The sequence below is a fragment of the Perca flavescens genome, chromosome 11 (genome assembly GCF_004354835.1).
Source record: "Perca flavescens isolate YP-PL-M2 chromosome 11, PFLA_1.0, whole genome shotgun sequence".
NCBI classification, from domain to species: domain Eukaryota; kingdom Metazoa; phylum Chordata; class Actinopteri; order Perciformes; family Percidae; genus Perca; species Perca flavescens.
The window spans coordinates 26625028-26650492 of record NC_041341.1 but is presented as its reverse complement, the minus strand read 5'-3'; the positions used below and the strand labels follow the sequence as shown (position 1 = coordinate 26650492).

At 38.1% G+C, this 25465-nt stretch overlaps 1 protein-coding gene and 1 long non-coding RNA gene across 3 annotated transcripts in view; both read right to left on the bottom strand.

The window, feature by feature from the left end:
- thsd7ba (thrombospondin, type I, domain containing 7Ba) overlaps window positions 1-25465 on the bottom strand; it is a 181675-nt gene that overhangs the window by 59513 nt on the left and 96697 nt on the right. For both annotated transcript variants that reach the window (XM_028591769.1, XM_028591770.1), the window contains exons 8-10: window positions 17703-17903; window positions 4053-4247; window positions 2419-2650 (exon numbers count right to left, since the gene is read on the bottom strand). In XM_028591769.1, the coding sequence (XP_028447570.1) occupies window positions 2419-2650; window positions 4053-4247; window positions 17703-17903 (628 nt within the window). The remainder of the gene's footprint in view (window positions 1-2418; window positions 2651-4052; window positions 4248-17702; window positions 17904-25465) is intronic.
- LOC114564434 (uncharacterized) lies at window positions 22216-25438 on the bottom strand. Its single transcript, XR_003693744.1, has 2 exons — window positions 25397-25438; window positions 22216-22674 (listed from the first exon to the last, which is right to left on the bottom strand). It is a non-coding gene; the product is annotated as an uncharacterized LOC114564434 (long non-coding RNA).

Sequence of the window (25465 nt, the reverse complement as noted above, 5' to 3'; positions counted from 1 at the left end):
GCATGGCAACGCGATGGAGCAGCTGGGGGAATATTGTGTAGCACACCCACAATGAGGGAATCAGACTTACAGTCAAGGCCATGGTGTAAAAATACTTGGAAACATTAAATGTCTCATACACATTATTTATTATTATCATTGCAATCAAATACCTAATTTGTCATTTTTATATAATACCAACTTAGTTAAATACTAAATATTTCATACTCAATTTTATTATGTAATATGGAGTATTTATTTGGGTGTGTTGTTACACCCCAGCACAAACTGGTTATCTAGTATAACAATATAGTTTATAGTTAATAACAACATGTAGCTTAAATTATTATTATTTTTTGCTTTTTACTGTACATTTAACGGGGGTTGTAATCATTTACAGTTGTCATTGCAGTGCAGTATGCAATATCATTTATTTATTCATGTATAATAGAAAATGTTATAGGTTACTCTTATCAACACTGCTTTAGTTGTGACAAAGGGGAGCAGAAATTAAACTCAAAATCAATGTGATGTGTGGGTTGAGGGCTCTGTACTTATACCAAGACAGACCCACTAACCTTTTTGCACCACAGAGATTATTGCTAAGCATGAAATGCTTAGATGTTTGCTGACTAGAGTGACGGTTCTCAAGTAGCACAACATCAAATATATTAGGAGAGCATCTACTCCTTCAGATTGGAACGATTTAGAAAATATTAGGAACATTCCTGTATTGTAAACACATTTCTAAGGTGGAAGCAATGGAAATGAAGTCTGAACTCTCCTATCTAGCAATATGCTGTCCCTTTTTAGTCTGGGAAACAACACAGTGTATTTGTCTTCTGAATATGAATATAGACTGTGTCCATACAGAACAGCATACTTTTGGCATACACACACACACACACACACACACACACACACATATCATATATATATATATATATATACACACACACACACACACATCATATATATATATATATATATATATATACACACACACACACACACACATACATACAAACCCTGATTATGTCTTACACATTACACATCATGGAAAGACAGCAGAAATGACTTATTGACTAGCAACCTGAATAGCAACATGCAGGGCTATGTGTTAGGTGATGTTCTATTAAATGAACACTGCAGTTACATCTGAATAGCAAAGAAGTGATTGACTTCACCGCATACTGTACAGGCGAGATCTGTTGGTGGAGCAGAAATGACAGCTTTCATAAAGCGTCTGTGGTGGGAGATAGGACGTTCATAAGAAGAAAGCCTCGCCATAATCCACTTTATGGCCCTGTCAATAATATATCGAGCTAAAGAAGGGCAAACTTTGTGAATTATTTATAAATCTGTCTTCCTAGTGTGGGCTTTAACATCATTACAGTGACAGCACAAAAGCCCTTAGCAGTGTTTGATATTGTATTGCTGAAAGAGGAGTAGATAATGGTGGAGCATAAGCAAAATGAATCTCAGGTTTAGGAAAAAACAAATCCTAAACACAGGCAGAATGCACAAAAGAAGAGCTCAATGTACAAAGCTCTGGGGATATCATTTCACAGTGCATCAAGTCCTCTGGGTCATTTGTCAGTAAGTAAAAGCATACGCAATTTATCTTCAAGTAAAACACTTTTGGAATCTTTAATCTTAGGCGATTTTTCTGTAAGAGAAACATGATCACCTCTCAACTCCTTACCCAGATTTTACAAAGCTCTTTTACTCCTCACTTATAATTTACCATTTGTTTCTCCCGGGACCCATTTTCTAGTATCTAAAACTAAGCAAAGTAGCAGTGTCAGATCGGAACAGAAGAAAAAAAATCTGTTCCAAAGTGCCATTCTTATACTGGCATAATGACTCAAGAATAGACATTTTAGGTGAGACATATTATTCTTGTTATTAACTATAATCAGAATAAGTAAAACACAGATTGTCGGTAGGCTGAAACAACATATTCACTTATTTTCTTCACAACCAAATATTTTACATGAGTGAAAACAAACCTGATAGACCAGTGGATATTTAAAAAAAAAAAAAAAAAAAAAAAAAAAAAAAGAAACACCTGGTCTGGTTCTCAAGTGAAAAGACAACAAATAGCAGGCAAGGAAGAGTTACAGTTATGCAACTGTGTGAGCACATTTGGCTCAACACCATCCAAAGGTAAACAAGAGAAAGGAAGGAGGCAACTTATTGATTCACCTCCCAACAGACTCTGCAAAACATACCTGCAACTACACGCCCGGCATATTAAACAGTAAAAAAAACATCTCACTTATAATACAGAAAATTACTGAAAGTCTTAACATGTACATACATATGCGCACAATCCCAACAGTGAGTTACAATATTATAGAATTGAAGTAGATATTGCATTGCCACTTTGGTATATACACAGTCGATGCTGATGAGGTCTCTGGTCAGAGAGCGTACCTTTTACTTATGACAGGTCCAACGTTCATCTTCATGCAGCTGACTTTGCGGATCTGAACACCCATGGCACAGGTAGGGGTCCCATTCCAGGAGCTGGTTCCATTGAGATCCATGAAGGCATCCTCAATACAGGGACCCCAGGCTGAGGCCTCCCAGTAGAATACCATACAAGGGTGGTCATTGCAGACTCTCCACTCCTCCAGGGCTGGAGTTGCCGGACAATCCGTCCCTTCTGGCCACCGACACACAGGAAAGAACCGCAGTCAAAGAAATGAAGACTGCTGTGTGACTCACTAGTGCTAGTCCAACAAAGCATCATTATTATGCACAGTGCATGTGATTTGCACAGAATCTAAAATACATTTTACCTGAATTAACAAGCTGTAGTTAGCTGCTGGAAAGCAAATGCTAATATTATCACTGACCACTGGCTGCTTGACGACAAAACAAATGTTGGCCCGGGTTAGCTGAGCGGACACTTTTACAAAGCTTGTAGAAGTTGGAATTCCCAATGAAAAGTCACAGTAAGGTCACTTGTGACAGAATTTACGGGCAAATACAAGTTGAATGTGATCATGCTGAGGCAAACATTCACACAGAGTGTATATAATTAGCAAATATGTGAAAAATATACAGTTAATGAGCATATTATCATTTTAAAATAAGTATTTTAAGTGAATTTATAGAGTGCTATCTTTTTAAATTTCATGCAATAACAGCCTGATTGTGTTTGGCTTTTTTATTGCATTTTCTGTTTTGTCTGTGTATTTGTACTCCTGCTACGTCATTTTAGATCTGTGTCTTCATGTATTGTGTATATGCTTTAATGTAAGAATATTAAGTTTATATTGTTTCATGATCAAATCAAATAAAGCTATATTCTTAAGAAAAATCCAATAACACACACACACACACACACACACACACACACACACACACACACACACACACACACGCACGCGCACACAATACACGCACACACACACACACACACCTCTGCCAGCAAGCAGATAGCTAGCCAGCAACATGATAATAAACAACACAGTATGGAACCTGTGTGAAATTCTTTCATCAGCTGTTGCAGATATGCGTTTGGTTACAGGGATTAATGGATAGTAGCCGGCTGCCAAGACTCCGCTTTCTGACTAGAAAACACACTTGGAGTACACAGATAAAATACTTGCCAGAGAAAGAGCCCTTGATAATGGATGGTCAACTGAAACTTCAAATGTTTTTGAGAAGAAAAATGTCTAAATAAGATTCTTTTTGCCTTTCACTTTGGCTTAATTAACTTTGATTTTTTTGTGTTTGCTGAATTTAATTTTGAGTGGTCTCTGGGTTTCTCAGTTTTGATTCCCAGTGACAATATTAATATCATATATCATGCAATTTATTTACTGCAATAGTTTTTCTGTAATACATGTAATTACAAGGAGTACTCAACCGATTCAGCACTGCACTCCTGCCAAAATCTGACAATCTAAGGAAAATCAAATGTCCCAGTTGTGACATTTTGTTGATGTCTGGAAAGTTCTGCAATAAAACACCACGACAATAAACACAGCAACAAAATCAGATTCATAAACACCACGTGGCAAAATGATTCGAAGAAGTCAGAGGGGACGCTGCAATACCTTTCCCTGGGATGGCCAACACAGTGCGTGTGCGGCTCTGTTGACCCTCTGCAGTCTTACTGGTACAGCTGTGTGAGCAGGGTGACCAGGGAGACCAGGAGCCAACCACACAGTCTGAAGGACAGGCCACCTCGCAGGCCACTTCTGTGGGGGGAGGGTCGTCTACACAGAGGGCAATCGGCACAGGGGAGGACCCTGAGAAAGGCAGGTTAAGATAAGAATATGGAAATGGTGACATTAGCATCAAGGGTTAAAAATAAATCATGATGGCACTGATTACACTTTTACACTTCATGTATCTTGACCTGACCAGACAGCAATCAGATAGGGCTTCACATCCTAATCCAGGTAAGGGATGCATGAAATTACAAGTTTATGTGAGAAGCACAGACAACGTATAAAATTAAACAGGCATTACTACGTATCTGGGTTGATCTGATTCAAACTTTTAGAAAATTTCCATCAACACAAATAGAATTTCATTTAATCTAAGGAAAATTATAAGGCCATCCAATTGGTATTCGGAGCTAGTTTTAAAAGCTATCCTTCAGCCTTCATATTGCAGTCATGTTATGAAATATTTATCACAGCTCCCAGTTTACTCTTCTTTTAGGAGTGAAAGAGCTACAGGAAAGACAGAGCCTTTTCTCTTTACTGCACTTCCATGATAATGAGGAAATTACAGAAAAATATTCCAGCAATGAATGTTATTGTTATTACCGTTTGTTGTTACTGTTTATATATATATATATATATATATATATATATATATATATATATATATATATATATATTAGGGCTGGGCAATATGGAGAAAATCAAATATCACAATATTTTTGACCAAATACCTCGATATCGATACCGAAACGTTAATGTAGTGTGTTAACTATTGGTGCTTTCACAAAATATTTACACAATGAGATTTTTGATAAATAATCATCAGTAATGTGGATACAATGACTAAGTGGGTAAAGGCAAATGACATCACTTTAATATAATGCAGCTTTTAAAACCAGGAAAAGACAACACTTATGTCATTTCACGATATTACGATATCCAAAATCTAAGACGATATCTAATCTCATATCACGAGTTCACCCAGAGTTAGCAGAGTGTCTCAGATTTCTCAAAGGTCTCTCTGTCCAAGAGAGAGAGAGATCAATTGTAGAAACGGGATGCTATCTTGATGTCAAAACAATGCCAGCAGCATCCAAAGCATTGTTTTTGGATACACGCTCACACACAGCAGTATCATTAACTTGGTTGAACTCTGCCACTATATCATGGAATATGGTTGAACAATAACAACCCCAGGGCAGATTTGTCATCAATTTGTCTTTTTTTTGTCTTCTCTGAGGGAATACCCTTGATGCATAGGAGGGCATTGGAGAGAGCAAACGTAGGTATCGCCTCAGCCGATAGATGTGAAAGACTCGGGGGAGTTTGAAAACCTTTCGACCATTAAGTTAAAGGGTCAAGATCTCCAGCTATCAAAGTAACTGGTGTGTATACAGGAGGAGATGTTAGTCTGTTTGTAGAGATGCTTAAGTCCCACAGGCTGGATGCATAGATATAAGACGGAGGGTTCTGCAGTTGAAGTTAACAAACTAAAAATTATTCTCAAGCACTCAGTGGAAGTGACACTTTCACTCTTAGCAAGGAAGTTCATGGATGGGTCGATGATGGAGTTACACTTAACCTTGTCATTGTTTTGGATTGTTGCAATAATAATAAACATTTGCATAAAGAAAGCATATTTGTCCGCTCCCCTGTTAATAAGAGCATTAAAAACTTGAAAAATATCCCTTTTAAAGAACATTTCGAACAGATAAAAATGTGTGATTAATTTGCAATTATTCACGAGCCTAACCACCAAAATGGCCTACCATCTTTGACTGCCTGTTTGGCCTCGATAAAACAATGGATGAATGACAATGTTTTAAAACTCAACAAAGACAAAACAGAGATACAGCTGTTAGGTCCTGAATTTAAGAGAGAGAAACTTTTTAATAGGCTTGGGGACGTGGCTCATCAGACCAAATCGGAAGTGAAAAGTCTTGGTGTCATTTTAGACTCTGATTTAAGCTTCAAAGCTCACATTAAAAAAGTGACCAGCATTCTTTCACTTAAGAAATGTGGCGACCATTCTTGACAAACCAGGATGTGGAAAAACTGCTTTTATTACTAGCAGGTTGGACTAGTGCAATGCACTCTTCACTGGCCTACCAAACGAGCTGCTAGAAAGATTTCAGCAGGTTCAGAATGCTGCCGCAAGACTTTTAACCAAAACTAGGAAAGAAGAGCACATTACCCCTGCTTTAGCTGGCCTACACTGGCTACCCATCTCTTTTAGAATTTATTTTAAGGTCCTTTTATTAACATATACAGTAAAGCTCTTGATGATATAGCACCTTCATATGTGTCAGACCTTTTAACTCCTTATAAGCCAACAAGAGCCCTCAGATCCTCTGATACTGGTATTTTAACTGTTCCCAAAGTAGCCCACAAAGCAAGGGGAGAATCTGCTTTCAGCTATAGCAGAAATGCATGCTCTGTTGACTCTTAAAATTCAACTGAAGCCCTACCTATTCAGGCTGGCTTTTAGGTAACGTGGTTCGCTTTTAGCTTTTTTCTACTGCCACTTTTATTACTTTTAGCTCTGTGCCTTTTTATTTTTATTGTTTTTATTCTATTCTTATGATTTCATTTATCTTATGTATGTTGTCATTTCTATCCATCTTGTTTTTTTCTTTAAGGTGTTTTGTTTTAATACCACATTGTAAAGCACTTTGAGCTGCATTTATTTGTATGAAAGGTGCTATACAAATACAGTTCTAATTTTTAACTATGAACAATCATGTGATTAATCACAATTACATATTTAAATTGATTAACAGCCCTAATTTATATATATATAAATACAATAATAATAATAATAATGATATATATATATATATATATATATATATATATATATATATATATATATATATATATAATTACACATCTGCAACTACACCAACTCTACATAGATCTGGAGGCGGCAGCGCTTGAATAGGAAGTATGCGGATACTTTACATAATTGTTTTGAACTGGCAGTGAGATTTCAAGCGGTGGGAGGGAAACATATTGTTTTGGCTCACCATGGCTCCCACCCAGGTAATTATTTCAGGTGTCCGTGCTTTACACAAAGTGATCATAAAATAAAACACGCACCATAGATAATGTAAATCAACCTCTGACCCACGTTCATTGTAAATCTTATTGAAATTGAAAGCACGTACTGCCCACCCTGCAGTGAAACAGAGCCGATGGTTTCTCTTTAATCAGAGCTGTCACATAAGAATGTAACAAAGCCAAAAATTTGGATTTATTGTAAGAACTTTATCAACCACGAAAAGTAAGCAGGCAATAAACCGAAACAAGTGACATTCAGTACATTGGACAATCGCATATCCAGTGCTATGCAAATTTGTGCTTTGCAACTCATGGCTACTGTACGTTATCTATATAATCCTTCAGGAAACATTAACACCTAATATTTCTATGATATTAGATAAAATATTCATATTGCTCTTTCCACCAAATATTCACTAAATGAGGTGCAAATTAAATTTTTAATTCAACAGTTTTAATTTATACTGTGCTTACAGTACAAAACAATACCATGGCTGGTTAGTTGTTGTTGGGAACACATGGTAAGTCCTTACCTGCTGCATACTGTTATAAGGCTTTATAGTTTCATCAAGAATGCCAGAAGAAGCACAGATGCAAGCCAAAACCTCTCAAACAGTAAAGGTGCACAAACTGGTGCAAGGCTGTCAGAACACAAACATCCTCTATATTTAATAAACCCTAGTAATCCGTAATAAGGCAAAAAATATATATGAGGCTATTTTAACACGTTTACAATTACAACCTTCTTTTAGCAACTTTTACATTAAACAATAGATGAATATGCAAGTATGCAATGTAATGCCAAACATAGCAGGTTTCCTTGTGCTCTAGGCATATTTAAAGATTTGTTTAGACATATTATTGCCAACAGTAGAAAATCTGTAATTATGAAACTGTTCTGCTTGAGGCCCAATGAATATGTTTGCAAACTAAACTAACAAAAGACTCACAAAGCATTGCCTGGAAACAATGCCTAAAGAAAATTGGTATGATAACATGAATCCAAATACTCAACTTGGGTATGCGTGTATAAGTGTGAGTGTGTATGTGAGATACTACGTGGGGGGATGGTGGTGCACATAGATAGCTGCCCTAGGGGTCCTTTTGCATTATTAATACAGGGATCTGTAGCTGGGGCTCTTACTCAGATATAATACCACTGCCTCCTGCATGCAATTTCAACATGATTTCGATTCTGCTCGCCCACCCACCAATTAATCTTCTTCTTTGTTATTATTCAGGTACATGTAGAAGAAAAAAAAAAGAGAAGTCCTCGCCTTTGCTTAAAAGTTAATAATCACATCCACTCTGCGTGGGCAGCTTTTGAGACAAAGCTGGCAGGCAAAGCAACAAGGCAAATTGGACAAAACCACTGTGAACATCAAAGTGGCATCTGAAGAATTGGGTCACTAATTAATGTTTTTGCTGTATCCACCTGTCAATCATGTAACTTTAGAATTTCATTATGAGTAACCAAGTTAAGGGCTGCTTTTCTGAGCTCACCATCACCTGAATATTGTTGACCAGTCGAGGAGAGATAATTCAGGCTGATGGTAACCATGCTGTCTGAGTTATTGTTGTTGGGTTCAGAAATGTCAGAGCCTCAGTTGGTTTGGGAAGGTCCGCCAACATGCATCTATAAGAGGTTAAATTGGTCATGTCAGCTGTCAGTCACAGGTGCAGCCAGTATGTTTGAGTCAGCGAGCCCTGTGGTTGGTCCTTAGTTCGGGAAATGGGACTGACTACTCTGGTGTGAATGGACGCTGTGCAGAAAGTGGGAGCTGTCAAAACAACTTTACTAAGCCTGGGGCGAAAGGCAAGTGTGTGAGGCTAACACAGCACTTTTTTACTTTTCCATAGTTTAAAGCCCAATAAAGTAATAGCGGAATTCAATAAGCACCCATTAGCCTCCATGTGTAAGATGCCATATTATTTTAATTTCATTCCAGCTCAAAACTGCATGTAAGGCAACTCCTTATCCACTAAGGTAACACACATATGATAATGAAAATTGTGTTTTTTAAAGATGCAAAAACCATGATTTAAAGGGGTGATAGAATGCAAAACCGATTTTACCTTGTCATAGTTGAAAAACGACAGTTTGGTGGCTAAATAGGACATGCATAGAACATCAAAATCCCATTGACACCACTTTTCTCGGCAAATCTCAAAATTTGAAATTGCTGCTGAAAACGGGCGAATCTCAACAAAACTAAACGTTCACGTCAACTCCTCAACTTCTAGTCTTTGTCACGCCCCAACATTTGCATAAGTTACACCACTGATCTGAGGTCAGCTTAGCAAATTTGGTAAGACAGTGTCGGACTTCAAGAGCTCCACAATCTGCCGTGACAGCAGGCGGCTGCTGGCCGGGTTTGATGCCTTCCCTGTCGGCCTCTCCCCCTTCACAGACTCGCTGAACTGGAGCTCTGTCAGGATCTCCCACACTAGCTGCACTGTGTACTTTAGAAAGATGAAAGACAGTTTTTAAGTTTTTCAAGGATATTGGAAATGAACCACGTCGTAAATGCAGTGTTCCAGGCTGTACAATGGAATACTGGTCCAGAGAAAAGTGTTTAGAACGAGTATATCGGACAGTGGAGCGAGAGTTTGAATCTAACGCAGCGGCGCAGAGGACGTGCCTGCAGGGATTCACTCTCCGCTAACTTTCCCCACGCTGACTAGCTACAGGGTGAGTTGTGATTCTTTGGTGGAGGTTCAAGGGTAACGTTACAACAACACTAGTTGTAATGTAAGTGTCGAAACTTTGCATTTTGTCTCTTCTATTTTAGGCACGCTGTAGCCACAGCTACGCCCGGGCATGTCTGGGCATGTCACAGAGTGTGTGTGTGTGTGTGTGTGTGTGTGTGTATCTCCGTGTCTGTGTGTGTGTGTGTGTGTGTGTGTGTAGCTCCGTGTGTGTGTGTGTGTGTGTGTGTGTGTGTGTGTGTGTGTGTGTGTGTGTGTGTGTGTGCAGTTCCGTGTGTGTGTGTGTTTGTGTGTGTGTGTAGCTCTGTGTGTGTAGCTCTGTGTGTGTGTGTTTGTGTGTGTGTGTCTGCGTGTGTGTGTTTGTGTAGCTCTGTGTGTGTGTGTGTGTGTGTGTGTGTGTGTGTGTGTGTGTGTGTGTTTGTGTAGCTCTGTGTGTGTGTGTGTGTGTGTGTGTGTGTGTGTGTGTGTGTGTCTGCGTGTGTGTGTTTGTGTAGCTCTGTGTGTGTGTGTGTGTGTGTGTGTGTGTGTGTGTGTGTGCTCTGTGAATGTGTGTGTGTGTGTGTGTGTAGCTCTGTGTGTGTAGCTCTGTGTGTTTGTGTAGCTCTGTGTGTGTGTGTGTGTTTGTGTGTCTGTGTGTTTGTGTAGCTCTGTGTGTGTGTGTGTGTGTGTGTGTGTGTGTAGCCCTGTGTGTTTGTATGCGTGTAGCTCTGTGTGTGTGTGTGTGTGTGTGTGTGTGTGTATGTGGTTCGCTCAACCAATCAGCGCGCAGCTCATCTAAATATTCATGAGCATACCATATTTGGAAGAAAAGCTGTCATTCCAAATAGGGCCAAAACATAGGGATGCATAAGGACCCATAAAATATCAACCGGGACATTTTCTGCCCAACAAATGTTACATACCCTATTAGGAGACCTTAAGGAACACTGTGAAATACCCTTTATAATCATTCTATCACCCCTTTAAAGTTTAAAAGCTTTAGTCTCTGCATGCATGCCACATGATGAGACAGGAGGGGTCTTCCTAATTGGATATAACGACCTAACACTCTCTGCTGTCACCATAAGATCTGCCTCTTCAGTCAGTCATAACTCAGTCAAGTTAACAGGCAAATAAAAATGCATATACTCAGAATGTTTTATGGCAAACACAACTACATTGTAGACTAATACAATTTGTTTGTTATTTCACAAAACATTTTAAATAGTTAACCGATGTGAGGGAAAGATTGACAATATAGAGTAAGGAGCAATATTATATCGTTCTAAAACAGTAAGCAAATTCAAAGAATCAGAATAAATACAATTGCAGTGAAATAGAACACCCAACAATAGAAAGATAAAAGAAATTCAACAGGATTGATAATAGGAAAATGCAATTACCCATGGTAATGAACATATCACACAGAGGGCCAACCAATCTGAAATTCAATTGAATGCTTTTGTGCTAAAGAAAATGCTAAAGCTCACAAGTAAAAGTCCTACAGTCATCATTTTTGGAAACCCTGCTTCAGTCGGAGTGACACATCCACTAATCCTGTTCTGTACTCTTTGAGGACTGTGTCTCTTATCCACACAACCTAAAGTGAACCATAAGATAGCAGGAAATAGGTGAGGAGAAGGATAAACATAAGACAGCTAAAAGTGTGTCCAGAGTGTGTGACGCACCAGATTGATGCACTTTCGTAAGAAAAGTATGTTTTTTCACAGGGGGTATCTCACTCTGGATCCTGGCTGAGCCCCAAAATGTCTTTAAACATGCCTGGGCCAGTCTATTCCATCTCATCTATACCTGAGTGGTTTTAGGAAATACCTTATGCATTTGCTAAGCAATAAAAGTTGGGCTTTAGGTGATAGAAGATGCTTTCTGATTGCTTGAGCAGCCATAGATAATAATTTCAATCCCCACCATCAACTTTCCTCAGACAACTTCACAAGTTTTTAAGATTTGAAATGCAAAGTAGTTTTATGCTGTGATATTGGAAACCAAATGCTTACTCAATCAAGGAGTAAAGATCTCTTGGGCGCCTAATTCACAATCTTAAATAGTACATATTATATATATATATATATATATATATATATATATATATATCCAATGCAGCTGCACACTGGGAGCATATGTAAACCCATGCTCTAAGTGCCTCAATACACTGACACTAAACTAAACCATTCGGCCCTCAGCAATCAATACGAGTTGGGTATTTGTATGTTCTGTAAAGGAAAATTGACGAGGTGTCTGTTTAAGGATTTCAACACAAAAACCAGTCTTTCACCGACAACTTTGTCAGAATTCACCATTTATACACGTAGTGAAATGTTTTGGTGGGGAAAAATAACGTACAGCAGCTGATGTGTATGGTGGCCAACAGGAGCAAACGCCCTGCAACTTCAGAAGGTGTTTTGGATGTTTTTGAACTAAACAGTACGGCAATCATGCTAATAAATACAACAACTTTTTCAGCAGATGTCTTATTTACAACACGATGGAGCAATCAAAGCAATTTTGTTTATTTTTTTGATTTATTCAGTTTGATGAATCCCACGGTAAATTGGCTGGTTTACTAAACAGGGAGGGATTATAAATCGCATCTGTTTTATTGTATTTCAAGAGCGAATTGCTCCACAATATGAATACAGATTGGTCAATCATTTTGTTGTATAATCACAATATTACACTTCAGTGATGCGCCTTAGACCTGGAAATTAAACCCTCTCATGTAATATGGCTTTCAAACGTCAACGTTAAACACTGATGCAGTTTTAAATGTTTTATTACCACGAGTTTACAGATGTCTCAGCTGATTGAGTATCACCTGTGACCTGAGCTGAGACACACCCACCAAATGAGAGAAAACCTTTCTCAAACATAGACTTAATATTTACAGTCTATGATCTGACCGTTGCACACCATTCTGAGATTGAACGTCTCTCTCTTTCTCTCTCTCTCTCTCCCCCCCTCCCAGTGGAGTTATAAATCCAGCTGTTCCACTTAGCTGCTCCCTCTAGAGGCCTGGAGAACTTCCGTTGTGTAATCTGGATGCAGCGTTTTTTGTTGCATTTGTTTTTGGGGTTTGTGTGCTTTTCTTTTTGCAGCGTTTTTTATTCGCAGCGCGTTTGTGTATTTGGTTGTGTTGTGTGTATGTGCATTGCGTTTATGTATTGGTATTTTGGTCAAATTAATGAAGTTGTTTTTCTTTTTGCATCGCTTCTTTTTTCGGGGTTTGTGTGCTTTTCTTTTTGCATCGTTTTTTATTTGCATCGCGTTTATGTATTTGGTTGTGTTGCGTGTATTTGCAGCGCATTTGCTGAATGATGCACATGTGTTGTCAAATTAATGAAGTTGTTTTCTTAATTTGCTTGTGAAGTTGCCGGGCGTTTGCCCCTGTCGGCCACCGTAGATGTGAACCGGATCTTATTACATAATGTAAGAACATGAGCTTTATTTGTAGAGCAATTTAATAAGACTTCAACTCAACTAAATAGAAGTGAAAAGACAGTAGACAACAGTCAGTAAACACAATACAATTAACAGCATACACTAAAACAAGCCAGGTAATAAAAGGTACATTTTTAACCGTAATTTGAAATCAACTTAAGATTCAGTGAAGTAAATGACCCCAGAGGTTATGATCCAAAGCTCCAAATACTGTATGAATGCTCTTTTGACTGGGTGCAGGGTTAAGGCAGGTTTTAAGTGAATGAGAGAGAAGGCTTCTGCTTAAAAGGGGGACAGAGTGAAACTAGACCAGACCGTCTGACTGACTTACTTAGGGAGTTCCTTCCAATCGAAAATGTCTTTACTCAAACATACAGACCAAGATGAGCTGGATTGCAGACAGGGCCTGTTTGTTTTTTCCCCAGAAACCTTTCACTTCTGTTCCATAAAGAGAATGGAACTCCAGCTCAAACATTTTTGAGGAACTCAACAAACACAAATCCAATCAATATTTTTAAGAAAAAGACAGGTATGTCAGCTAATTTATTTAAATAATTAGAAGGCAAGCTGCTATTATTGAAAGATGTGCAGATGCTTACTGTTTATGGCAACATATCAGATAATTGTAAACAATCCTATAGTCTTTGCAGGTATGTCACTTCTACTAGGGCTGCACGATATGAGGAAAATATGTGATATGCGATAACGTTGAATATCGCAATGATTTTACTTGCAATAAATTAACAGATATTAAAATGGACTTAGTTCTTATTCCTCTAAAACACAACAAATTGCTTGTTGAATTTAAAACAAATAAAAGGAAATAATTTATAACATTCTTTTATTGAACAAATTGAACACTGAATTGACTGATTTCTACTCATATTTTCTTTCAACTAACTTAAAAAATCTCGTAGTGGCTATTGCAATGTCGCAACCTTTTGCAATATGTATACTGCGCCAGTTGATATCGCAATGACGATAAAAAAAAAAACGATATATTGTGCAGCCTTAACTGCTACCTCCCGCTCCTCTCTGCATGTCAAAATTGTCCTTGTCAAATATTTTCAGCACTTAAAAGTGAAAATGATTGAAACCATGTGAATAGTGGCTATGTATGCAGGTACTATACTCTCCACAGTCAGTCTAAACATTCCTGCAACAGCAGCTCCAGACTCCTATTGCACTTTTCACAGAACTGTAAAATATTATTGAAAAATGTCAGGGATGAGTGGTGGTTCATAACAGTCATTATTTGTTTAAAAATATACAATTTAATTTAAAATGGTGTATTGACTTCAATCTTTAACCTAAGTACTGAATTAATAAGTCCAGCTCTAATCAATTCTTTCATCAGCTATAATACTGTAATTGTAATGGTCAACTTACAACACCTTTTTGAACTGAAACTATCTGACTTTTCTTATTTACTTAAACTTTTATGAAAATGTTCAGAGGACATTTTTTTAAATCGTATGTAATACTTTCCTAAATTTGGTGTGACAAAGGTAATGTGGGAGATTATCTGAGGAAAATGGCCCCTTCAAATTCTGGTATTAAAATGGAAATGGAAAGCCATTTGTTTTCTAATCAGTTGAGATTTTGTGAAGAATTCATAAACTTTTTTATAGTATAAAGTTTTTTTTGTTCTTATCTCAAAACAGACTGGTCCAAATTAAATCAGTGTTTGAACAGATGACCATCGCTGGATTTGTTTCTAGAGAGGACTGCTACTTATCTTCAACAATTCATCCACTACAGTACAAAGAGCTTAGTTGAGTAAATGGAGTTGGCCTTCAGGTTGTGGTGTATCTGTAAAAAATATTGAGTGTGCCAGTAATATTGTGAAGTGGTATTCACAGTGACTTAGACTTATTTGTCGTTATGTTCTTTATTTGGCTAATTATATTCCTCATTTAGCCTAAGGGACAGATGAGAGGATGAGAGCAGAGTAGGAGGCCTGGTCACCGTGCAGGTAATTCACTGTGATATTTTGTTTCAACTTTGAAATTAAATGATATACATATATTTCTTTTTTTTCGTTCCTTCATAAGAGTTGTTTTTTGTTTGATAGGGAATCTTTTGTGAGTAAAAGTTGTTTCAGCTTTGAATAAACCCAGACTTCAAAGTCTTTTGAGACTGGCAAAACATTGGACTTCTTCCCAGGAGAGAAGCATGTCTGCCTTCTTTCAACATTTCCAAATTGCAGAGACAAAATGTCCATCATCTCTATTTGTGTAACAGCTGAGAAGGAGAGCTTGAACGTGTTGAGTCTGAATGTGCAGACAGACTAGCAATTAGCGGTATGTCAAGCATGACAGAAAAGTAACTAAAAGCATATTCTATCTGGAGAAAAACTTGACCATGATCAAATGGGGTCACTGAGAAGAATAATAATAATAGGAACTTATTCTGTACATCTAATCATTTTTCCATCTGTCCACCATTCAATTCATTAAAAGAAAAACACAGCAATGCTGGTGTTAAGAACAATACTTGTGGTGTTGGTTTTATTAGGTGTAATGAGCATGTAGATGGTGCATTTTATTGGAATAAAAAAAACCTGACATTATTAGCAGTGTCAAATCCTTGAAACGAGGATTGTCAGGCTGCCAAGCATCTTTTCTCATTGGAGTCATGTCCGAACTATTCATAACAAACAGCTTAATGTCGCATTTCAACATTTTAAAATAATTCAACATTTATGTAGATATGAAAAGCTAGATGTTTTAGTAGACCTTATATGTGATGACAGTTTGACAGTTTTTCCAAATCCGGTTCAGCTCAACTCAAATCTACCATTCATTGCAAAAACTGCATGTATCTAAAATGGAAATAATTATCCTGCCATGACTTTTCATACATAAAGTACTAGCTGTGAGACTGTGAATTATACTTCCTTGCTACGTAATGCTTTTAGTCCTTACCTACAGTATAACGCTGCTATACAGTCCCACTATATAAAAAAACAAGCTTCTTAAAGGATTTTGCAACACTTAACAACCTGGCCCTGACACTGCTCTGACTGTGTGAAAATAACTCACAGTGCTTGAATGGTAAGTCCGATGAGCCAATTAAGGAAGCAATAGTTAACAACTTGTCAACATTCTCTAACAATAAATCCGCCGCAGATAATTTCATAAGCCTTTTGCCTCAAACCCGCCAAAGCTTGCATTCTTAGTTGTCCTGTCCAAACTCATTAGACTCTCCTGTTGGCTAATACATTTGGACCTTCCACTGCCTTCCTGATAAACATACACATGATCCATTGTGACAGAATAATAAAACATAGGCAAAAAAGGGTGCAATTAGGTTTATAATCTATGGAGATGAGCAATTAATGGCTCGTAGGAAGCTGTGATTCTGACTTTTAATCAGTCCAATGTTTTCTGTGCCCATAAACTCGGTGATGGACCCTCATGAATAATGCATGCTTCGTTAACGCTGATGTTCCTATCACCCAACGTGCTGCTATGTCTGAGCACAATGGATCACATTCATACCTGATAGTTCATGCATCACATTGTTACTGATCACATTGTTACTAATAACATTGCGTGTCTACTATGGCCTTGATGAATTATACTTCTACTTGTAGATCTAGTCTAATTCATGTTGCAGTTTAGGGTTACCACCTTTTTTGAAGTTATAAGAAAAATACATGAGCGTATATTAATACTAAGCAATGGCAAATCATCATAACTGTCATTTAAATCAGAACAGATACATTTAAATGTAAATCAATTACTTTTATTTCTACTTCAACACATAAACTATCACTGAGAGTTTTTTTACCTCTGTCATTTTATGAAATTCATAAATTTTGAAAGGAATAGTTTAAGATGTTCAAAAAATATCCTTATTCCCTGTACTGCCAAGACTTGCATGAAAAGATCAATACTATTTTAACTTCCACATTATTTTAAAACATTTTTTTTACACCCTGGAGGCGGTTAAGTTAGCTTAGCTTAGCTTAACTTCCACATTATTTTAAAACATTTTTTTTACACCCTGGAGGCGGTTAAGTTAGCTTAGCTTAGCTTAACTTCCACATTATTTTAAAACATTTTTTTTACACCCTGGAGGCAGTTAAGTTAGCTTAGCTTAGCTTTGCATAAAGACTTTAAACTACCATCACACCAATTGTCTCATCTAACTAACGGCAAGACAGCAAGTAAGCATATTTGTGTTAAATACATGTCAAAAACATTCCTTTAGTAGCTGGAAGAAGGCCAAATTGAACTACCAAGAAAATTTCCACAGTGTGAGCGAGGGTTTTAATTTGGATGCAACCTATTCCCTTAGGATGCAAATGGAGGAGTGTACCTTCAGCGCTGACACAGGTCACATTCTGGGCTGCAGCTCCAGGACCACAGGAGCCTTTAGTGGGAATGCAGTTTTCTTCCTGTTGGACCTGCCACAGGTAGCAGGCAGGATCCTCACAGGGGATGAACTCCACTAGATGAGGGCAGGTCTCCGGAGGACTGCTGGACTGCCACAGCGCCTCTCTCCTCCTCTGTCTGAAACCTGACAGAGAAGAGGAGGGGGGTGGGAGGGAACAGGAAAAGGTTGTCAGAGAAGCAATTGATATTCCTGTACAACAGTGAGCATGTTGTCACACACAACGTTTACAGAACCCCTCTCAGCCAATCCATATAATACAGTGTTATGATGTGAACGTTACTGGACATTATTAAAAGCTCCCATGCATCTCTGATAACCACGGAAGTTAAAGGGGAATCATGAAAACCGTGTGAAAGAAGAAAGGGTGGAGGAGTCTGTCTATTTTATTTTTGTTTGGCCATGCCAGGCACCATAGCACCTTGGCCATTGCATCATGGCTTTTTTTTCCTTTTACAGCAAAACTGTTCTTATCAGAAGGGAATATCATTTTGTTGCAATTATTTTTACCCTGGAATTATGCTGCGGTATATATATATAGTAATGGAGAGACAAGTGCTACATCTACTTCTTAGACTCAATTTTAGCACCAGGAGCTGTCCACAGCATGATCTAAAGAGTTTAACAGGCTGTAGGGCAGGGGTGTCACACTCATTTTCACTAAGGGCCACACTGGAAATAGAAAATCACACCAAGGGCCAGACATGTAGACTTTTGATAGCTTTTTTCCTCATTTGTTTTTGTTACGACTTTTTTGTGGTTTTCTCAGACATTTGTCACCTTTTTGCAAATTTGTTGCTTTTTCCGACATTTTTGTATGCTTTTTGTCGCATTTCTGTTGACATGAAGCCCTACAGAAGTCCTCAAAAGAGTTCTTTAGCCATCATAGAATTTAGCAAATCAAGCAAAAACAATTATACAACCTGTTTCACAGCCTGAATATGAAAACTCTCTCTCTGCTTCTGGGGGAATTTCTCAGAGTCTCAGAGTCGGCAAATCTGCCAAATTCTGCTTTGAATGTCAGGTAACAGCAGTTTAAAAAACACTTTCCTGTGTTTTTAGGTTTGGTGCACAACTAGGCGGGCCAAAATGTATTGTGAACCCAAATTGATATATGGGCCGGATCTAAATCAGCAAGGGGCCGAATTTGGCCCGCGGGCCTTGAGTTTGACACATGTGCTGTAGGGGGAGGAGCTATGGGGGAGGGGCATTAGGTGGTTGCAGTTGATGAGAAACACTGATGGAGTGATGATTCATGTAATGAGGTCATGTGACCAAATTCCAAACATTTGTATCAAAATCCAAAATGGCAGCATAATGTGGACAAAGACACTGGCCATGAGGTAAGTGTTGTTATATTTTTCACGATTATGATATTTTAGAGTGATTTTGTTTTAGAAAATATTTTTTTAAGGATAGTTTCACATGTTCTTGTGGATATTTTTAAAATTATCTTCTCACAACTAATCAGGCATTGAAGGCCTGTATCCTGGGGGATACATTGCCCATGTAAGGGTATTTAACAGGGCTGATCACTCACAGATATACTTATGTTTTGAGGCCTGTTCTCTACAGATATTGAATAGGATAAAGGTGTGCAACTTTGATTACTGTTTTATTTTACTCTCAAATGTGTATTGTTGATGAATTCACCAGTGTACACGTTTTCAGGGAATTTCTGTCAACCGTTTCTACAGTACAAGAAACAGCTTCCATTGCCCATAGAATATATCTGGTGTGGAGCACCACAGGGAAGATGGTAGAATTAAAAAAAAACAGGAAAAAGGTGTTCGGCACAAAATTGGCAGATGAACTGTTTAAAAAGTTAGGAAATGTTAAATTTATATCCTACATGGGCAGTGCATCTTGGGAGATAAAGTTCAGTTTTTTTTCCAATTATTTCTAATGTTGTATGGATAACAAGAAATAATGTAGCTAATTAATTGTTTATGAAATGTTTTAAAAGTTGGCATATGAACTATAATAAAAAGAATACAATGCACAATGTTACCCTAAATGGGCAATATATCTCGGGAGATACAAAGTGTAACATAGAAAATAAAGATCACATTTTTGAAAAAAACATGAACTTGTGTCATTTAATCTAGATACATTAAAAAATAGCAATTAATAATTTTCCATCAAATGTATTTATGCTTGCCCCTTTAAGGGTTAAATAGATGGTGCGGAGTGAGACCCAAAATCTGTTTCTACTTTCTCCACAGGTATTAAGTAAATGGGATTTTGGCTTTGTATTAATGAAGTTAAATGTATAGTAGATTTATGAAACTGCTGTACAAGTGTTGATATACCCAAAGAGAGAATTTTGGACTGGCCAGATTTAACCTGAAAGCTGGTTGTTGCCAATTTGTGACCTGCTCAGTCCCGTCAGTTTTCCCGGGCCGTCTGGGGATTCAAAATGTAGATCATCACCTGGTTCTTTATACACCACAAGACTCCTGGCATTGTCATATTTCTTACATACTTCATTAAACTTGTCAGTGATACAATCAGAGGTTTGAAAATTCAACTCACATTCGTTTACATTTCAGTTTTAGCTTTTACTTAGGCTTCCTTGGTATTGTAAGTTGTTAGGGTCTATACTTTTGCACTGATTTTATTATCATTAGCCACATTTTTTTATTACTTAAAATTAATGCATTAATCGCATGCCGCCATTTATTTAATTTTATTAATTAATTCAATTTACATTTCACTTTGTGTCGTGCCCAACAACGTCCTTAGCTGGTCTAAAATCACTAGAATCAACTAACTGCAGACCTGTCAGCATCGTAGAAGACTCAGGTCTTAAAGACGTACTATGGTTGGCATGTTCTGACCCGTTTTATACATTGCCGTCGAGGGGGACAGTAGTTTCACGCATACACAGCCTGTACGACACGGAGAAAACAGCCAAACTGGAACTGCTGCAAAGTGCAAACGCTGTCTCATTAACCAGTGATCACTGGACGTGTAATCAAAATTAGTTAGAGTTACTGCACACTATGTTGACTCTGGTTGGACTTTGCACTTGTTTGCCTCAACGGTCCGACATACAGAAGAACTATGGGATTAGTTTTGTGACTTTAATTCCAAAAAAACTTCTCAAGTATCAAACAAAAAACACTAACTCAACCAAAAAATTGTCACCTCAAAGGTAAAACTTAAAACTTGCAAACAAAACATTTGTGTAGTTGTAAACTATTGGTCTTTTATTTGTTTGATATTATGTCCTTTTGTTTACAGTTCCCTCTGCTTCCTTCTCAATGATCAGTCTTTTGCTCTCTCCATCACGTTTGGAGTCATGCTCCCAGCTTTCTCCTTTGCGCTCCCTGAGTTTTTGCTTGCGATTCTGACACAAATATCTCGCGTGGGCGGGTCTTACAGTGGTGCGTCCCCATTGGCTAATGAGTGTTAAGGGAAAGTTCAGGGAAAGTTACTGAGCTAATAATTTACCATGGGAATCATGTATTCTTCGTGAGGCCTTACTCAATGGAGCTGTATTAATTATCGTCTTCTCTCTGTAGAGACCTGCAGGACCCGAGCAGAGCTACGATGCTCTCCCAGGTAACCGTAGGTTAGTAACGTAGCTATATTATGGTCTATTAGGAAAAATTATTATCCAGCTAACTACTAATTGTTGTGGTTGCTATTGGCCTGATAATACACAATGCTAGGGCATTGGTTAAGTTGTACAATGTAGAAGCTGTGAATATAATGTATTATATCTAGAGGTCGACACATACTGTACAGTACAAATGCAGTGTTAGCACTGCTTAACTGGTTCATCTTTATAGTTTTGTGCTCATTTGTACTTTCCTAGTTATGACAAAGACTGGCTATCCTAACTCTAATTACATGTCTTCTGTTGCATTTGCAAGCAGGTCAGCATAAGGAAAATGTTCATAGTGTTTTTAAAGCCTACACATTTGCTAATGGCTACTTAAAAGCAAGTTATTTTAATTGTAAATCGCACAACCTTGGAAGCCTCAGTTATCAGTAAGAACTTTGTTACCATTTGATTTGTGTAAGAAACTTTGTTATAATTTTCTATCATAGCTCGCAGCAGGCCGACCAACCAGCAGGCCGTGGGAGCAGCAGAGGGAGAGGAGTCTTCGGTCTCTCTGTGGAGGAAACAGTGTGTGTGAAGGCTTCAAACAGCCAGGGTGTAGACCAATAGCGTATATATTGATCATATTTTGCTCAGATACTCAATTAACACTTACAATAACCTTTTTCTTAAGTTTTCATTGGTGTACTTGTAGTTTCTTAGTCCATTGTATGTCAATATATCCTACTACAGTATACTGTCCTGTAATTTAATTTGTGTTTACATTGTCTTACTGTAATTATATTTTAAAATGCACATAATATATTAAAACATTTTTTTACATTCACCCTTGTCTGTTTGGTTCATTATATAAAACAGGAAATAAGGTTGAGACTTTTATAATGCTTTATTTTTAGTCCAATATAAAACTTCACATACAGAATGGATATTTGAACATATTTTGCTGGGGCCCCGGTGGTAGAAGAAGCTGGAACTCAGTGTCAGATATTATTTGCAGTACATCACAGGTCAGGGTCAGTTTTTCATCACCAACAATACACAAACATACTGAGTAATTGGGTTATGTATATATTTCACATATTCAGTTTCACCTAAGGCAAGCTGTATTTCTCTGCTGACTTGTGTCTGCAACAACACTTCTGAGGGTGGTGCAGGAATACCACAAACAACTCCTGGACGCCTGGGATCATCTGGTCTCCTGAACTCACTGATGGCCCACCGCTCCAGTCTGGACGACAGCCTTTTCTGCAGGACAGATCTCTGAAGGGCTGGGATGTGGCTGTAGTCCTTCACTTCCTTGACTTCTTATTGTAAAGCTTGAAGTACCTTATTGGATGATAAAAAGTGTTTGAAATCAGCTCAATAATAAATAATTGTAATAAAGCCTTCACTCTAGAAACATTTTATAGCTTTCTTGAACACTACTGGAACACTTATTTCTGGAATATTATTGATCACACTTTCTAGATTCCTACCTCCACGTTGACTACATGTGTAAAGTAAGATATGGCCAGCCACCAGGACACATGCACATCACATCAAACCATAAGGATCACTAACCAAAGTATTTGTCAAGGGCCTTGTGTTTTAGTTAAAGTACATAGTTTGGACAGTAGTAACACTATGCATTAATTCTAAATATTGTTCAGGGCCCGAGAGTGCGACCAATTTGGTCACAAATGCGACCAAAATTTGTAAGGGTGCGACTAAGATTTTTCCTAGGTCGCACCGGTGCACCTAACGTCCTCGCATCCGCTTCCTCTCCACTAACGAAGCGATGTCGTTTATATGGATATGGTTTAATGTTGCGTTACATGACCCATTCCTTCTGGAAAGCCATGCTTTTGTTCGGATCTCTCCTCCGCGCAGCCCCGCCCCCATTCACTCACACACGGCAACATGGAGAGACACAGCGCCGCCGGTCCAAACTCCCGACATTTGTCTACAGTTTTAATTGTTATTAACACAGCTGTATATTAAGTATGAGAGGGAAACCTGTATTGGTACCAGTGTTTCCGCTGGTAACTCTCTGTTACTGCGGCCGCCACGGCAAAAAATACATTAGAAGTTAAATGCAATTAACTTCAGTTGGTTGAGTAATAGCGTGTAAGACGGAGCCTGCTGGATCATAGTTCATAAAACTGCAGCGCAGTGACGATACAGACATTTCATAGCCTACACAAGACGGGTGTAACGCATAGACAGTATATAATGGACCAATAGACCCCGTTGCTCTGGACGGAGACCAGTGAAGGCTATTAGAAGCACTTTTCCGGTGATGGCCAGCTTTACTGCGCAGCCTCCAACTGAGAGAATGTGACGTTAGCAACGTGTCTGAAAGTTGGAAGTCTTCTGGTAGCTGTGCCAAGAGAAATCTCAATCATTCCCAATCTTACAGATACGGAGAGTGTAGGTGGATGTAAGGAGATAACATGGGCACAGGCTAATTATTGCTAAATAACATGCTAGTTAACATTAGTAATTAAACCTAAACAGCTCATGTAAGTCGAAACTGCCTGCGAGCTTCTCCTGTACTATACGGTAATTCCTCTACTGTGCGACAGTAAGTCACTTGGTTATGACACAATCGTTAGCTTATATTTACAAAAACGTCTGCTACGGAGCCATAACGTGAGGTACAAGTTAATGGAGCCTTTTATACATTGTCGTGTTTCTTTGGAACTAAACAACGGACAAATAGAGTCTTCAAACATTTCTGATGTAAAGTTATTCGCAGTGAAGTGACGTAAAAACAAAAATGGCGGTCAGCGGAATGCTAACAGGAGGTGATGGCCAGTTAGCAACAAAATGGCGCCATAAATGGCTCGAGTTCTGAAGCGAAGCTTACCCCCTTGGTGTAACGCCGCTAAAGAGTCAGCCGTCACTCTCTGAGTAGCCTAGCATATGCTTCAGCCCATCGCACTCCCCTTGGCTTTCGGTTGCTCTTTATTTATTTTTTTAAATTTCGGCCTTTATTTTGATAGGAAAGCTGAAGACATGAAAGGGGGTGACATGTAGGAAAGGGCCGCAGGTCGGAGTAAAACCTCTATATTTACCAACTGAGCTATCCGGGCGTCCTCTTTCTCTTTAAATCAGTCTGTTATTGCTGTTGAAAGCTTATGAAGGAGCTTTCTCAGATATATATATTTTTTTATATATCCTAGGCTATTTATTTTAGATAACTTTCATTTACATGTGTTGCAGCTGTATATTTTCAAACTGGTAAAGGAAACCCTGTCTTTGCATTTTATTTTAATCACAATCTGTTTTTATAAAAGAGCTTGTGAAAAGTGGCTTTGACTTAAAACTGAACATTTAGCCCACTTTGTAAAAAATACAGAGCTATATATCGTGTATCGCCATTCAGCGTTACGGCGATGAAAAATTTGGGTGCACCTAAATTTTGTGCTGGTGCACCTAATTAAAAAAAGTTAGGCGCACCAGTGCAACCAAGGCAAAAAGTTAGTGTGGAGCCCTGTTGTTGACATTTACATTGCCAAAAAATACGTCCGTTATCTGCCATCTTAAGGTAGTGCAAAGAAAGAAGAAGCAGTATAGATGGAACATTATCTAATGCATGTGTCAAACTCTATAATATTACATTCACAGCTTCTACATTGTACAACTTAACCAATACCCTAGCATTGTGTAGGCCAATCGCAACCACAACAATTAGTAGTTAGCTGGATAATAATTTTTCCTAATAGACCATAATATAGCTACGTTACTAATCTACGGTTACCTGGGAGAGCATCGTAGCTCTGCTCGGGTCCTGCAGGTCTCTACAGAGAGAAGACGATAATTAATACAACTCCATGAGTAAGGCCTCAAGAAGAATACATGATTCCCATGGTAAATTATTAGCTCAGTAAGGTAGCCGGTAGCTACAAGTTTTAGATAACGTTAGCAGTATAGCTAACGTTTAATGCTAACTTAAAAAAGCTTTACTAGCTAGCTAGCTAGTAACTTAACACAACGAAACAACAAATGTCTAGTAACCATGCTTGCAACGTAGATCACAGATAATATATAAATGATCAATACTTACACTTTATTAATCTTGTAGTAATCCGCTGTGGAGTGGCTTGTGTGTCCTCCAGACCAGACTCTGAGTCTC